Raw genomic sequence first — 13512 nt, 5'->3', positions numbered from 1 at the left:
CCGACCTCCTGTTGGGCCCTATGTGTTTTTAGGTATGCATGTATGGCGCACTGAACGCTGCTTCGGCAAGTTTTTCTATGCAGTTGGCAGTTGAGGCGCAAACAATCTTGCCGAACTACTCGGGACGATGATCCCTCATTTCTCCGCTTTGTTGCCTCGTACGAGTATCGGAACCTGTAAGTCGTCTGCCATGGAACGCTCTGTATTCTCTGACTAATCCGTTCATATGAATTTCCCTTCGTCGCTATGTCGCTTTGGAGGAAAGCCCACTAGCACTGGCACGGCCTGGTCACCTTCCGTGATAGGACACGGATACTGAGCCCAGGCGGTTGGCTCAGTATCAGAGTCGGTGTTCAATTATCTTCTATGATCGGTGGTGCCAGAGATACGTAGTACTCTGACATGCAGGACCACCCGACTCCGGTGTGGCGATGCTGTGGCGAGCAGTAACAATACTCGCTATGGCAAGGGCGACGAAACAAGGTATTGGTGAGTTACTACTTATTGTCTATCTTGAAACAGTATCGCTTATAATCACGCCCATGCATTTCAGCGGCTATGGAGGCACGAAGAGATCTCCGGTGTGGCGCGCGTACAAATACAAGTGGGTCTGCCTCCCGCCGTTCTCCATCCGTTCTTCTTCCTCTCCTACTTTCACATCCTCCTCGCGAACGTCAAGCCAAATCCATTACCCCAGATCAGAGAAGCATCGACGAATACCACTATAGTGAGCTCCGAAGCCCTCATGGACACGACCCCCGGTGAGGATCTCTCTTCACCTCTTGCACCACTTCAGACCTCATACTTACTCGCGGTGCCAGTTGCTCAAACTACAGTTGCAAATGGTGATGCTGATACGTTGCCGGAGCTACTACCTGCGCCACAAAACAACGCCAACGGCAACAACCACGGCAACGGCACCAACAACAACAATGGCACCAACAACGGCCAGCCCATCGTCGTGGAAGATCACAATGGTGGCGTCACCTGCGTCGCGTTCTCACCCGACGGACGGTTCGTCGCCAGTGGGTCTGAAGATACTACCATCATTTTCTACGACGCCGCGAATGGGCACGTCCTCCATAAGATGGAGGAACACAGCGAGCCTATCTGGTCAATCGCGTTCTCCCCTGACAGCACACGTCTCGCATCTGGTGCCAGCGACGGCATGGCTCTTGTCTGGGAGCTGGATCAGGCCACCGTGGCGGCTGTCCTCGATGGCCACAGCGGCGTCGTACAGACTATCGCGTACTCTCCCGACGGCTCGAAGCTTGTAACATCCTCTGTCGACTTCACCGTCCGCGTCTGGGATGCCATCACTGGCACGTTGATTCACAGAATGGCGGACCACAGGGCAGTGGTGATGAGTGCCGTCTTCTCACCTGACGCGCGCTGGGTTGCGTCCTGTGGCGCAGACTACCAGGCGAAGATCTGGAACGCAGAGACCGGTGCGCTGCACCACACGCTCGCAGAGCACACAGGCGTTGTCTGGTCCGTCGCCTTCTCCCCTGACGGCCGGAAGGTCGTCACAGGCTCAGACGACACGACAAGCCGAATCTGGAACGCGGAGACTGGCGAGGAGCTTGTCACCCTGCGCGAGCACACCGGGCCCGTCTGGTCCGTCTCGTTCTCCCCCAATGGCAAGTACGTCTTGTCGGCGTCGAATGATGCGACGATCAAGATCCGTGACGCGCTCACAGGCGAACGTTTGCACGCGTTCGACCGCCATGACACGCTCGTCAACGCAGCGGTGTTCTCGCGCAACGGGAAGTACGTCGCGTCGAGCGCGGGGAGCAACGCGGTCATGGTGTGGAAGTTGGAGGATGGGTCGCACTTTCCACCGATGGAGGGACATCAGGACAAAGTCACGGGCATTCGGTTCTCTCCGGTGGGAGACCGGATTGTGTCGTGCTCTGACGATGGCTCTGTGCGGATCTGGACCCTACCCCGCGAGGTGGTCGAGGAGGTCGAGCCGGCAGTGACATAGACTTGTAGTGATATACATGGCTGTACGCGTTAATGGAACAATTGTATCAAATTCTAGGTTGAGGTGGATAAACGACCGACTTCGCAGTTACGCGTGATTTCTGTGCATACCCAAAGAATACTTGGACTCAGACGGTCATTTGAGCTCACATACCTGGACCCGTGCTAAGGACGCGGTCGCCACGTGGCACACTGTCCTCCGGCGCTGTCGTCTACCCCAACTTGACTTGGAAGTTCTCTTCAACCAAATTTCAACCTCCATCACTAGCAGTACGTTCCAGCCCATGGTGCGCCGCGGTTCTTTTTGCTATGTAACCAACATTGACCAATATGATTCAGAGCCTGAGGTATCCCAGGACAAGGCCACACCGCATCGTCTCGACTGCGCCGGGTACTTCATCTCTGCGGCGCCTGGCCTACAGCACCCGAGAATACCACTCACTGCACCCACATACAGCACTTCAACGGGTCCAATTGTCTCAAGTCGCTCTAACACCTCTCTGCGTTGTTCGCCGCGGCGATTCGGAGTGTGTCACATAAAGCTAACCGACCTTCACACAGATTGGCCTTCCAGTCCTGAACGAACTTCGACTAGCTACAGGGCCCGGGTGCCGTTACCTCCCATGCTTTCGGGTGCTATCATGCTAGCGAACGCCCTCACAAGCCTGCCGGTCATTCAACGCCACAGCCTCGTGTCACTGTCTCAGTCACCTCTCTGCGGTCCAACGCTGGAAGAATCTCGATCTCTCCCGCGGTCTCCCACCTCAGGCTCTCTATCCGCGTCTGTTCGGCTTGACGACAAAGCCACACAACCACCGCACATCAAGTGACACTGACAAGACGTGCCCCCCTCGCCACATGGCCCCCCGCAGCCTTCATTGACAACCATGTCCGAAGCCGCGGTCGTCGGAGTCTCCGACTTCCATCGGAGCACCCTCTTTGTGTGCTGAGTTCTATTGCATCTCCGCCGTGCCACTGGGAGTCACGTTAGGCGTCTGGAAGTCGGCTTAACCCCGCGTAGGAGGCCGCAGGAAACTTCTTTCCGGTTCGTGATGCATCAGTCGCTGCGCCTGAGCACGTCGTGATTGGACCTCCTCCCACAGGTCACTTCTCTCCAGACGCGTATTGCGCCAAGCGAGAATGGAGAAGGGAGAAGAGAAGAACTTCGCAGGACACAGGGCGGCCGCCGCCATCGAGACCAATGTAGCCTCAAGGAGAACTTGACAGCGACACGACACGTACGGCATCTGGGTAAACCGATACTGGAATTACTAATTATGTTTACTTAGCGAGGATAGGAAACACGCCATGCCGGCATGATCCTCTCGTCGACGTCCATTCATTCAATGTGCACTTGTGACCGCGACGACGTACACATTGCACCCGACTCCGCGGCAGGCCGAGCCGCGTCGATCACATTCCATCGGGATCGCGCAATCGCGCAGGGTGCGCCTGGCGGCATTGCACATACAGCATACTCACGCGACGGAACCAGGACGAATGCGCGAATGCGCGTATGGGGATAGCTGGCTATGGGTCTGGGTCAGCGACGCAGATCCTGACGCAATGGCTCGGGCTCGAACTCGATCGAGCATCGAGGCTCATGCATTGCACCCGACATATATTGACAATCATTGATCAAATACGTTTCAAACGAACACGGTGCGCCTCGGGTTATTCACGAACACATCGGCTGGAATATCGAATTGCTCACTGTCTACTACCAACTAGTACAGTGGATAGTCCCCTTCAGGTATAGCCCCGGCCCTTGGCAGTCTTCATCAGACATACGCTCCCGAGCCCGGCAGAGCCTCCAGATTCAATACAGTCCCCGGCATGCCCACGGGCACACGACGCGGATCCCCCGTGACAATCGCATACGAAACGCCCGGTGCCAGTGCGCCGCCACAAGTTACCAAGGGCACATGCGGACCGCCGATCTTCGAAGCCTACCAGAAGGTGCGTCTCAGCCTGGGCCTCTAAACGACTTTCAGGCTTCCTGCTTCAAGTGACAAGTGACCGGCATGTCGTCATGTCGTAACCGCGCCTTCCCGGTGGTGGAGTGACCATAACGCGGGATGCGGGATGCGGTAGCATGTAGCGCATACGTCACGGCAGTGGCTAGAGAGTCGTGCGCGAGGGGCGGAGCCCGTCTGAGACCGGGCATGCATTGCATCCGAGGATCGCCCGCATGACACTGTATGGATAATGGCACTCACACCGAGTGGCAGGTCTGTCTGTGTCAGCACTGAGGTTTCAGTGCGGGCATGGAGCGTTCCGAAGGGAGCGAGGTCAGGCTTGTTAAGGTGGCCAGGGACAGGGACGCAGGAGATAGCGAGGGAGCCGCCAGCCGGTGTCCCAGCTGCCCACTGCAGTCACGCTTCACACTAAGACTTGGAAGACCGGCATCCGCGGTGCGTCGTGTAAGCTGGCTTGCTGCGCGGGGGTGTCGCCGCCTCGTGCCTCGAGTCAGGGCCTATGAGTTTGAGTTTTGACATGCTGCACGGAATGCTTGCTCATTGTACGTATGCGTGGATCGTCTGCTCGGCTTGTGCGGCAGGCAGACACTGGCATTGGCATCTATGATTGTCTGAACTCTGCACTCTCAGCTTTGAATTGAACTCTTGCCCGCTCTGGATGACTCAGATGTTGTGCGGCACGGTCGATGTATACTCGGAGTGTCCGAGTACACGCTTCTGCTTGGAGATGTCAAGTACCGAGTACTGTACGACAGTCGATCCTGGGCCAGCTGAGCTGCGGCCTGTCCATGGCCACATCCGCATCCACATCCACTCCGATATCCTCACCTACACCCACATCAACATACGCCGCAGCCCGAGCCCAAGCCCGAGGTCATAGGTGTCGTCGATCCAAGCCTCGATGATGCAGTTGCACGCATCGCCATCCGGATCCCGGAGGTTCATCTAATCCTGAGTCCGTCCACGGTGGACGCTCTGCGGATCCAATGTCGATGCCACTGCCAATCTGTCATCTGTCAGACACATACCGTACACTTCATACGCATGTGCCGCACTGTACCGCCTAGAGCCGAGGTTGGAAGTCTGCCTTGAGTACGTGGATATCTGGATTCCGCGTATGACTCACGACTCACGACTCACGAGCGGGGACGTTGAGGCGTTATGCACGATATTCTGCCAGGAGGACATGACGGTATGTTCCGTCGGAGAGAGCGACAAGACCTTCTGAAAATCGGGTCAAGTTCCTATGTACGAGTACGTATGCGGCAACAGTATACAAGCCCGGAGGGAGGCAATATCGTACAACTTAGCTACACTTATTCCTACAGGTATGTACAATGTGCGGGCTGGATGAGACGAAAAGCCGGATCAGAACAATCGTAAATCCATGCATGACAGAAGTTTGAAGTTGGTGCAGGTACAGTGGCAGCAGAGATGAGAGTACTTGAACGGGAATCGATAGCAGATGGAGAGCTCGAGCGGAGGTATGCGAAATGCGAGGTGCGAGAGAGGTGCGAGAGAGGTGCGAGAGAGGTGCGACAAGAGGGATGCGAGAGGGGTGCGAGAAACTAGAAGACATGACTGCGTGACTACATCATATGAATCATGAAACGTGGACCATGGAACATGCTGAGATACGAAACAAGGTTGCGACAGAGAGACTAGAGACTAGCGATGACTACTATGAACACGACGTGTAACGTGTACGTATGTATAATCCGAATGACCATTGACCGAGGAGTCCGAGAGCGAGAGCGGAGAGCGGAGAGCTTGCGACACGACCTATGTAGTACTAGTACTTGCACTTGTGTATGTGAGCAACACGGGAGCGAAAACATGAGAACACCATGACACCAGGACGGAATCATCGAACCAAGAGCCGAGAGCGAGACAGACTCAAGAGCCAAAACCCCAAGTTGCGAGAGTCTCAACGGCGAAGCGTCACCATCAACAGCAAAGCGTCATCATCACCATCACCAAACCACCCTCGAGGCACACACAACGCACAACGCTCACCCCTCCTCACCCCTCCTCCTCCGCATCATCGCCATCCTCCGCCAAGACCGCCCACCCGCCCACATCCTGGAACGCAGGCCTCAGCCGCGGCGTCCCTCCCATCCCTCCCATGCCCCCTCCCATGCCCATGCCCGCTCCCCCTGCCCCGCCAACGCACCCGCGGCACTCTGGCACGTCGCACCCTCCCATCGGCACGTCCTTCTCTCGTTCTCCGCCTTCTCCACCAGCACCAGGGCCAGTACGAGGACGCACGCCAGACGGGGGGTACGGACACGCGCGCGCGGCCTTCTTCCTCCGGGTCGGCTCAGGAGCAGCAGAAGGGATTGGGACGAGACGCTCCCCGCGGACGAACGACTCCCCGCGCAGAGCCGTGACCGTGCTGGGGGTCTCGACGTCCTCGAGCTCGTCTCCGGAGGCGGAATGGTCGTCTGCGTCTGTGGCTGCGTCTGCGTCGTCTTCCTCTGCTTCGTCCTGGTCAGCGGCTTCGTCGTCGTCGTCGGACCACTCCTGGTGCTGGGGCGCGGGCTTCTCGAACGAGGGCGCATACATCGAGTGCGAGTGCGAGTGCGAGTGGGATTCGTGCGGGGCGTACGCATACGAAGGGTACGTATACCCATACGCAGACGTCTGGTGCTGGTGCTGGTGTTGGTGCTGGTAGTACCCCTGCACTTGTGTCCCCGCATACTGCTGCGTCTGCGCGTACCCCGCCCCCGCCCCAAACCCACGCCCAGACCCAGACGGGGACGGCGCCCGCGGCAAACTGCGCGGCGTAGGCGGGAACGGCGACGTGACCGCCGAGATGGGGGACGGGAGCAGCGACGGGCTGGGCGACTCCGAGGGCGGGCGCGGGGACTGGGCAGGGCTCGGGGAGAACGATGGGGAGCGCGAGGCGGGGTGCGAGTGCGAGGTGTATCGGTGGTCGTGGGTGCGGTCGTGGGTGGGGTATGAGTGCGAGGAATGGGAGAGCGAGTGCGGGGAGTGTGAGTGAGAGTGTGAGTGCGAGGAGTGCAGGGGTGAATGGGAGTGCGAGTGCGGGTGGAGCGGGGTCCGGACGAGCGGGGGTCCCGCACCGAGGTGCGAAGGTCCCGGCGGGGGCACGATGCGCGCCATACCTGTCGCCGGACCCGCGGGAGCACATCCGGAGACCGAGCTGGGCACGGACACGCCCAGAGGCGGAGAGAGAGGCGAGAGGGAGTCGTGGGAGGAGGAAGAGGACGCAGAGGCAGAGGCGGAGGGCGGGGGCACCATGCGCGCGACGACGTCGCGGCGGCGGGCGGTGAGGTGGTTGCGGTAGTGCCTGCGCATGTTGGAGTTGACGTTGAACTTGCGGTTGCAGCCCGGGAACGCGCATGTGAAGGCTGTTTTGCGTTTTGTAGTTGTGGGTTTGTAGGTTCGGTCCAAGTCCAAGTCCGAGAAAGTCGTCGAGACCAGGGAAAGAGCGAAAGGGTCCGCGGGATGTACAAGGTTTCCAAAGACAATAGAGGCGACAAAGTCAAAGTTTGACAATCGAGGATCGAGGATCGCAAGGCGGGCGGAGACGTCAAATCCGTCAGTCAGTCACGGCACAGTCAAACAGAGCCACAACACGAAGAAGCACGTACGTTTCGCACCCGTATGCGTGTTCACGTGTATCGCGAGACTGCTCGGGCGGTTGAAGCGCTTGTTGCAGTGCGGGCAGCAGTGCCGCCGCTCGCTGTCCTCGCCCGTGCCCGCGCTCGTTCCTGTTCCGGATAACGTTGCCGTGCCCGGGGGCCCGACAGCGACGGTGGGCCGGGGCGAGAGCGACACAGCAGAGAGACTCAGCGAGACCTCGGTCGGGGTCTGCGGCGGGACGTCGACGTAGCGCGTCTTCCCACGGACCGCGGAGGACGCGGACGCGGAAGAAGACGAGGAAGAGGAAGAGAGGTGCCCGTGCCCGTGCCCGTGGTACCCGGCGGGCCCGGGGTACGGTCCCTGGAGGTGTGGGTGTGGGTGTGCTCGGGTCCGCTCGGGCATCGCACACCCACTCGCAGATGAGGAGGGAACGGGAGCGAGCCCAAACCCGGCGCTGGACGCAAAGTACGGCGAGCGTGCGTTCGCGTTGGCGACAGCCGAGACGAGCTCATCTGCGGGGCTCCGGAGGGCGTTCTGCGAGCCGGCGGCGGCGGCGATTGCAGTCGAGATGCGGAACGGCAACTGCGCGGTGGGGTTCGCGGGCTGCTGGGCGTGGACGGAGGTGCCTGGACGTGCGGGATGACAGCAGGCCGCCGAGCACGGGGCCGCGCTCGGCGGGGGTGGCGTGTGTGTGCGGGCGGGGAGAGGGTGAGACTGGCCGGCGATGGCGGGAGAATGCCGCGCGAGGCCGCCGGGGGGATCTGGCTGGGCCCCGGGACGAGGCTGCGGTAGCGAGAGGCGGTGAGCGCGGGACGCGGGGAAGGGTGAGAGAGACACAGAGAAAGAGGTACGTACGTGCACGGAGAGCGGGTGGAAGGAGGCGGAAGGCTGGTTGTGGTGCGGTAGTGTGCCGCGGAAGAGGTCCTCTGCGAAGCGATGGGTGAGCACGTGATCGAGTCAAGATCGGCCGGATGTACTCACCGGGAAAGAGTTCATTGAGACTTGGGAGAGCGTTGTCGTCTGCTTGCTGGGCGGAGGACTGGCGAGAGACGGGGGGCGAGGAGCGGGTGGGCGGCATGGCTGGCAGGGGGAGTGGGGAGTGGCTAGTGGCCGGGAGGGGGGCGGGAGAGGAATATATATACGGAGGGGATGAGCGGGAAGGCACGCGGTGGAGGATCTGCGAGCTTATACGTAGCCGGGGAGACGCCGCTGTGTGCATCGCGAGGAACGCCGGAATTGAAATAGACAGCGATTTTCCAGAGGGAGATCTTCGCCTGCCTTCCCTTCCGACCCCCAGCGGCCTCCAGCGATCCCTCTCCGCCCATCCCGTTTCGCCGGCAGGTCCAGTCGAGCCCCAACCCACGCTATTATCCCGTCCCATCCTGCTACCGTTACGTTCGCCACTCGGCCAGATGGCCATCGACGATGAATTCGGAATTCATTATGCAGCTGGACGAATGCTCGTCCGCCTATTCAGCGGGCCCTCGATGTCGAGATACAGTTCATGCCCACACGGGCTGCGCGCAACCACGTACGGTGATTCGCGCTCGCGCTCGCACACGGATGGGCGATGCACGCATGCCGAAAGAGTGGGGGCGTCGTCGCGGGTCGGATGCAATTGAGATGGATGGGGATGGGCAGCGGACGACGATGCGGAGTGGAGAGTCGAGAGTCGAGAACGGTTGCTCGCTGCAGCTGCAGCAGCGCGAGACGAGGACGAGCGATCGCGGTGCGTGTAAAGAACCCGCGTTGTATGGCGGCGTTTCTGTATATAAATTATTTTCGCACATCCCTCACTAAACACCGCCACCCCACTTACCTGCACACACACCACTGCACACACACCTCCCCCTTCGGCTAACTTCGGCTATTCTCTGCAACAAGTCTTTTTGGGCAGAACATCATCTATTTCATTAGTACAGAGTAGACATAGTCCAGAACAATCATCAATTTCATATAAGACCCCTCTGAAAGTCAACAAAGAGGGTCGCGTCTTGAAGTTTCGCAATAGTGAATGTCTTATTGTATTAGATTGAGTAAGAAAGTAGTACTACAATAGATAAGCAACTCGAGACTAGTCCAGTAATACAGCCGTTTTCATATCGATAGGCCCCTCCGAAAATAATGTGCTGATTGTCGGCTGTGTCGGACTCTGGCGGTCCACGAAAGTGACGCGGCGGAGATTGATGGGCAACCATCGCGTACGCTCGCCAGCGAGCGGAACTGATATTTCGTGATCCGCACTATCCATATAGATTATTCAAAAAAGGCCTATCGATATGAAAACGGCTGTAGTGGGGGGCGCGAAAATAATTAATGTACAGAAACGCCGCCATAGCGTTGATCTGCGCCGCCCGCCGCGCCGGAGTGTTCCTCCCGAATGCGGCATGCGCCACGCCGACGATCTGGGACGGGCCGATATCGCCCATCGCGCTCCCACCCGCTCATCCCCATCCTCCGCCCATCTCGCCTCGAGCTTGACTACGCCTGCAGGCTACTACTTACGCCTTCCGAGCCCCGAGCCGGTTGCACGGTGCACATGCACGGCCGATCTGACAATCCCCCTCGCCCCCGCTATCCCGGCGGTCTCCCTCGCTCCCTCGCCTCCGAACACGCTCGACCTCCTTCGCATTCGCCTCCATACCCTCCTCCGGGCGCGGCACTCGTCTTCCCCTTCCTCTCGCGCTCGCGCTCGCACTGAAACTGGTGGCTGGATACCATCGACACGACGTCCGTGCTTGTGGCGGCGGCCTCCCTGCCACTGTCCTCCCGACGGCTTCGCTGCTCGCAGCCCGCGCCCGAGCCTCTCTGCTCTGCCCTGCCCAGTCCACTAGTACCGTTGCCCAGTGCCCACCGCCGCCGACCGGGAACTGTGACGACGACGTCGGAGCCTTGAAGGTGGACGCTTGACGCTTGACGCTTCCCAGTCCTCCCCGTGTCCATGAACGTGCTCCGTGCTCTGGAGTCCTTGCAGCAATGCAAGCGTACGCCTAGCTTTCCCCGCTAAGCGTCCAAGCGTCCAAGTATCTGCATCTGCATCGACGTCTCGGGCTACCGGGCGACCTCGTGATACTGAAGTAGTAGTAGTACTGCGACTACATACACGGTGACGATCGTCTGCCTGCCTCGCTGACGTCGCTCTCGCTCTCGCATCCTAGGCTGATTCCCCCGATCGGAGGCGGAAGGCGGACGCGGACGCGAACCCACGCCCGCGGCTCGAGCGTGGAAAGCTCGCAGCCGTCCTGTCCCGCTGTGGGACCGTCTCGTCTGGGAGGAGTCTGAGTCTGAGTCTCTCCACGCCTGTCTGTCACGTATAGCCTAGGTTTCGGTTTCAAGGGCCACGGTCACCCGGACGACGCTCGGAAGGTGCTTGGCTTGCGACAAGGACGAGGACAGGGACGAGGACGAGGACAAGGACTGGAATCGCTGTCGTCAGTCGTCAGTGCTACTCACCATCGCACGCTCAAGCACTGGAATGCTTGGACGTTCGGACACTGGCCGGGCGGCGACGGCGGCGGCGGCGGATCGACATCCATGGCAAGACGAATCCGGGACGGTGACGCACGGCGGCGCAAGTCGGGACTGGATCTGCGCCCCCCCCATTCCTCCCTTCCTCCCTTCATCAGCAAGCTCAAGCTCCGCGAGCCGCGTCGAGAACGCGCCCTGCATGTGCCAACCTGCGTTCCTGATTTGCCCCTGCTTCCTTAGCTCAGACTCCGCGCTCCCCTTCTCTTTTCTCCTTACTAGTCTTTCCTCTTTCCTCTTTAATTCGCACTTCCTAATCCGGCAGTGCTGGCTGGCCGGCCATGTCCATGATCCACGACGCCTGATCCACGACGCCTGATCCATGCCGCGGACGCAGACGCTGGCCAATGACTGTGTGGGGATGACGGGCTGACGAGAGTGACGAAGATGCCGGGTTAGGTACGTACCGTGGCCGGCTCGAGGATCCACGGCTGAAGACAATAAATAAACAGCACTAGAACTAGCACTGGCGCTGTACCGACTAAGAAGGACCACCCGGACCCCGTTCCGACTCGGACGTGCCACGGACGTGGACTCCACTCACACCTCACAAGGCCGTGGGAGACGTACTGGCAGAGACGCAGCATCGCTTGGTTCACGGTCACTCGCGCTCTTCCTCTTCCTCTTCCTCCGGTTCAGTCCAGCGGCCGTCAACCGTGGGCCGTGTACATCCCCGGACCAGGATCGCGCAGGTGCGCTGCGCTGCGCACGTCCCCGGATCCACGCTCACGCCCCTTGCTCGGCGGTCATGCATGGTCATGACTCATAGCGGCAGCGGGTGCACTCAAGTCTCGCATACATACTGGACCCCTCGCCGACGTCGTCCCTCTCACGCTGTACTGTGCATTTCATGCTGTTTATTACTAGGTTTACTGGGTGACTGTACTGCTTGCAGGCCGCCGATTCACGAGCTCGCCGACGATGTTGATGCGCGTATGCACTGTGCAGTGTGCAGGACACAGACCCGGATCGCATAGGACCGTTTGCGCAGATCTATCATCCATACTCGGGCCATGTGCCCAGTCGCAGTCAGAGTTCAGATCTTGAAGGTCGCTGGTCGCGGTGCGTCAATCCGTCCACCTCTGCTCTGCTCCGAGGCTGTACTCATGATTATCTTTGTTTTCGTTTTTGTCTTTGTGGTAGGTCGCATGTCCGGGTGCAGTCGCCACTCGCCACCCTGATCCTGATCCTGATCATGATGGTGCCACTGTACGGACTGTAGCGCGCGATGGAGCACTGCCCGCTGGGTACTGTGGACTGTGGATCGTGTTCGGGAAACGGAGGCGCAAGCGGACGCCGGACGCCGGAAGCGCAGAAGAGAGGGTTTGATCGCAATATTCGTCGCGTGCGCTGGTCAGTGGCCTGCGGTAAGTGAATTGTAAAATCGTTCGTTCGATGATCGAGAACTTGAATGTCGTATCATCTAGATATCCGGATATTCAGATGTTCGCTCGAGGATGCGCGCGGTTCCGCAGTACCAGGATCCAGGATCAGGATTTGGGTTCGGTACGTCTTACGTGTACGCGTACGGTCCACACAAACAGTCAGCCTGAGTGGACGGGTGGACGTGTGGACGGGTGGACGAGGGTCCCTTCTCTCTGCTCTCTCAGTGCGGCGAGAACATCCTCCCTTCCTGTCCACGCGTTCACCCGCCCAGCGCGCATCCGGACGAACTTTGATCTCCCGGTCGACGGGAGATCTCATGCTAAAGCACACGCACAGGCAGAGCTACGCACTCGTTCTCGTCTGGTGGCACTAGCTATAGGGATGCAGGGATTGTCGCTCTCACATTCCGGTTTTGCTCAGCGCTGATCAAGGGCGGTCTGGCCTGGTCCCATGGCGAGCAGGAAGCGGGAAGCTTTCGGTTTCGGCAGGGATCCTCGTCTTCTGTCGGAGCTCTCGCGTCAACCCCTGCTGATTCCTTTTGCGGAATGTCGTTGAACGGAGAACGGGGAACGGGGAACGAGCGGATGGGCGAGTGGACGAGTGGACTCAGGCTCGTCGATAGCGCTCCACCTCCTCGAGCCCGAATCCTTGAGTCCGAGGCTTCTCTGAGCTCGAGCACTGAGTACAATCCCGGGCTGTTCAAGCTCATGATCGCAGCCGTAACGCGTACCGGGTACACAGGTACACTCCTGCCCCTCCGCGATCGGCGTGGAAATCGTGAACTGCGGTCTTTTGTGCCGCGGCGCGCCGCACAGAGTTGATGCATGATGTCGAGGCGGCTGCAGTGGCAGAACCTAGTCCTCTGTCCTCTGTCCTCTGGCTGTGCGGCTCGCATCCTCGCATCTCGCACGACCACTTGCCCCCCGCGGCCCCCCGTTTCGCGTTGACATCGGACGGGGGATGTGGGATGTGGGAGGTGGGACGTTCGTCTCGATTGTCGGACTCGCGTCGAGTTTCTCTGCGGGCG

The 13512-nt window shown here is 59.6% G+C and overlaps 6 protein-coding genes across 6 annotated transcripts; 3 read left to right on the top strand and 3 right to left on the bottom strand.

Annotated features, from left to right (window-relative positions):
* Positions 1–306: 306 nt before the first annotated feature.
* L226DRAFT_563670 (WD-repeat protein) lies at positions 307–1987 on the top strand (the record flags this gene model as incomplete). The annotated part of the gene is made up of 3 exons (XM_067683575.1): positions 307–489; positions 554–761; positions 822–1987. Exons 2-3 carry the CDS (start codon positions 746–748, stop codon positions 1985–1987), a joined length of 1182 nt encoding a protein of 393 aa, XP_067529424.1. The 5' UTR covers positions 307–489; positions 554–745.
* Positions 1988–5765: 3778 nt separating this feature from the next.
* On the bottom strand, positions 5766–7579 carry L226DRAFT_312167 (uncharacterized protein). Its single transcript, XM_067673813.1, has one exon. It carries the CDS (start codon positions 7284–7286, stop codon positions 5988–5990), a length of 1299 nt encoding a protein of 432 aa, XP_067529423.1. The 5' UTR covers positions 7287–7579; the 3' UTR covers positions 5766–5987.
* On the bottom strand, positions 7263–7976 carry L226DRAFT_472715 (uncharacterized protein; the record flags this gene model as incomplete). Its single annotated transcript, XM_067676483.1, has 2 exons — positions 7263–7339; positions 7583–7976. Coding segments are annotated over 2 exons (471 nt in total), but the record flags the coding sequence as incomplete, so codon positions are not given.
* A 1894-nt stretch (positions 7977–9870) lies between these two features.
* L226DRAFT_312072 (uncharacterized protein) lies at positions 9871–10707 on the top strand. The gene has a single exon (XM_067673810.1). It carries the CDS (start codon positions 9962–9964, stop codon positions 10406–10408), a length of 447 nt encoding a protein of 148 aa, XP_067529421.1. The 5' UTR covers positions 9871–9961; the 3' UTR covers positions 10409–10707.
* A 1239-nt stretch (positions 10708–11946) lies between these two features.
* L226DRAFT_312117 (uncharacterized protein) lies at positions 11947–12917 on the top strand. The gene is made up of 3 exons (XM_067673812.1): positions 11947–12161; positions 12243–12466; positions 12527–12917. The coding sequence occupies exons 2-3, from the start codon at positions 12328–12330 to the stop codon at positions 12856–12858; spliced, it is 471 nt and encodes a 156-aa protein (XP_067529420.1). The 5' UTR covers positions 11947–12161; positions 12243–12327; the 3' UTR covers positions 12859–12917.
* On the bottom strand, positions 12756–13512 carry L226DRAFT_312079 (uncharacterized protein). The gene has a single exon (XM_067673811.1). The coding sequence runs from the start codon at positions 13378–13380 to the stop codon at positions 12859–12861; it is 522 nt and encodes a 173-aa protein (XP_067529419.1). The 5' UTR covers positions 13381–13512; the 3' UTR covers positions 12756–12858.

The sequence above is a fragment of the Lentinus tigrinus genome (genome assembly GCF_003813185.1).
Source record: "Lentinus tigrinus ALCF2SS1-7 unplaced genomic scaffold L226scaffold_54, whole genome shotgun sequence".
Taxonomy (NCBI): Eukaryota; Fungi; Basidiomycota; class Agaricomycetes; order Polyporales; family Polyporaceae; genus Lentinus; species Lentinus tigrinus.
This window is presented reverse-complemented; position numbering and strand designations above follow the sequence as displayed.

Bases quoted from the DNA above. Each gene is read 5' to 3' on its own strand.
- L226DRAFT_312167 (XM_067673813.1), bottom strand. From the start codon at position 7,286: ATGCGCAGGCACTACCGCAACCACCTCACCGCCCGCCGCCGCGACGTC.
- L226DRAFT_312072 (XM_067673810.1), top strand. From the start codon at position 9,962: ATGCGCCACGCCGACGATCTGGGACGGGCCGATATCGCCCATCGCGCT.
- L226DRAFT_312117 (XM_067673812.1), top strand. From the start codon at position 12,328: ATGGAGCACTGCCCGCTGGGTACTGTGGACTGTGGATCGTGTTCGGGA. The intron at 12,467-12,526 runs GTAAGTGAATTG...CGTATCATCTAG, and splicing joins GCGCTGGTCAGTGGCCTGCG to ATATCCGGATATTCAGATGT.
- L226DRAFT_312079 (XM_067673811.1), bottom strand. From the start codon at position 13,380: ATGCGAGCCGCACAGCCAGAGGACAGAGGACAGAGGACTAGGTTCTGC.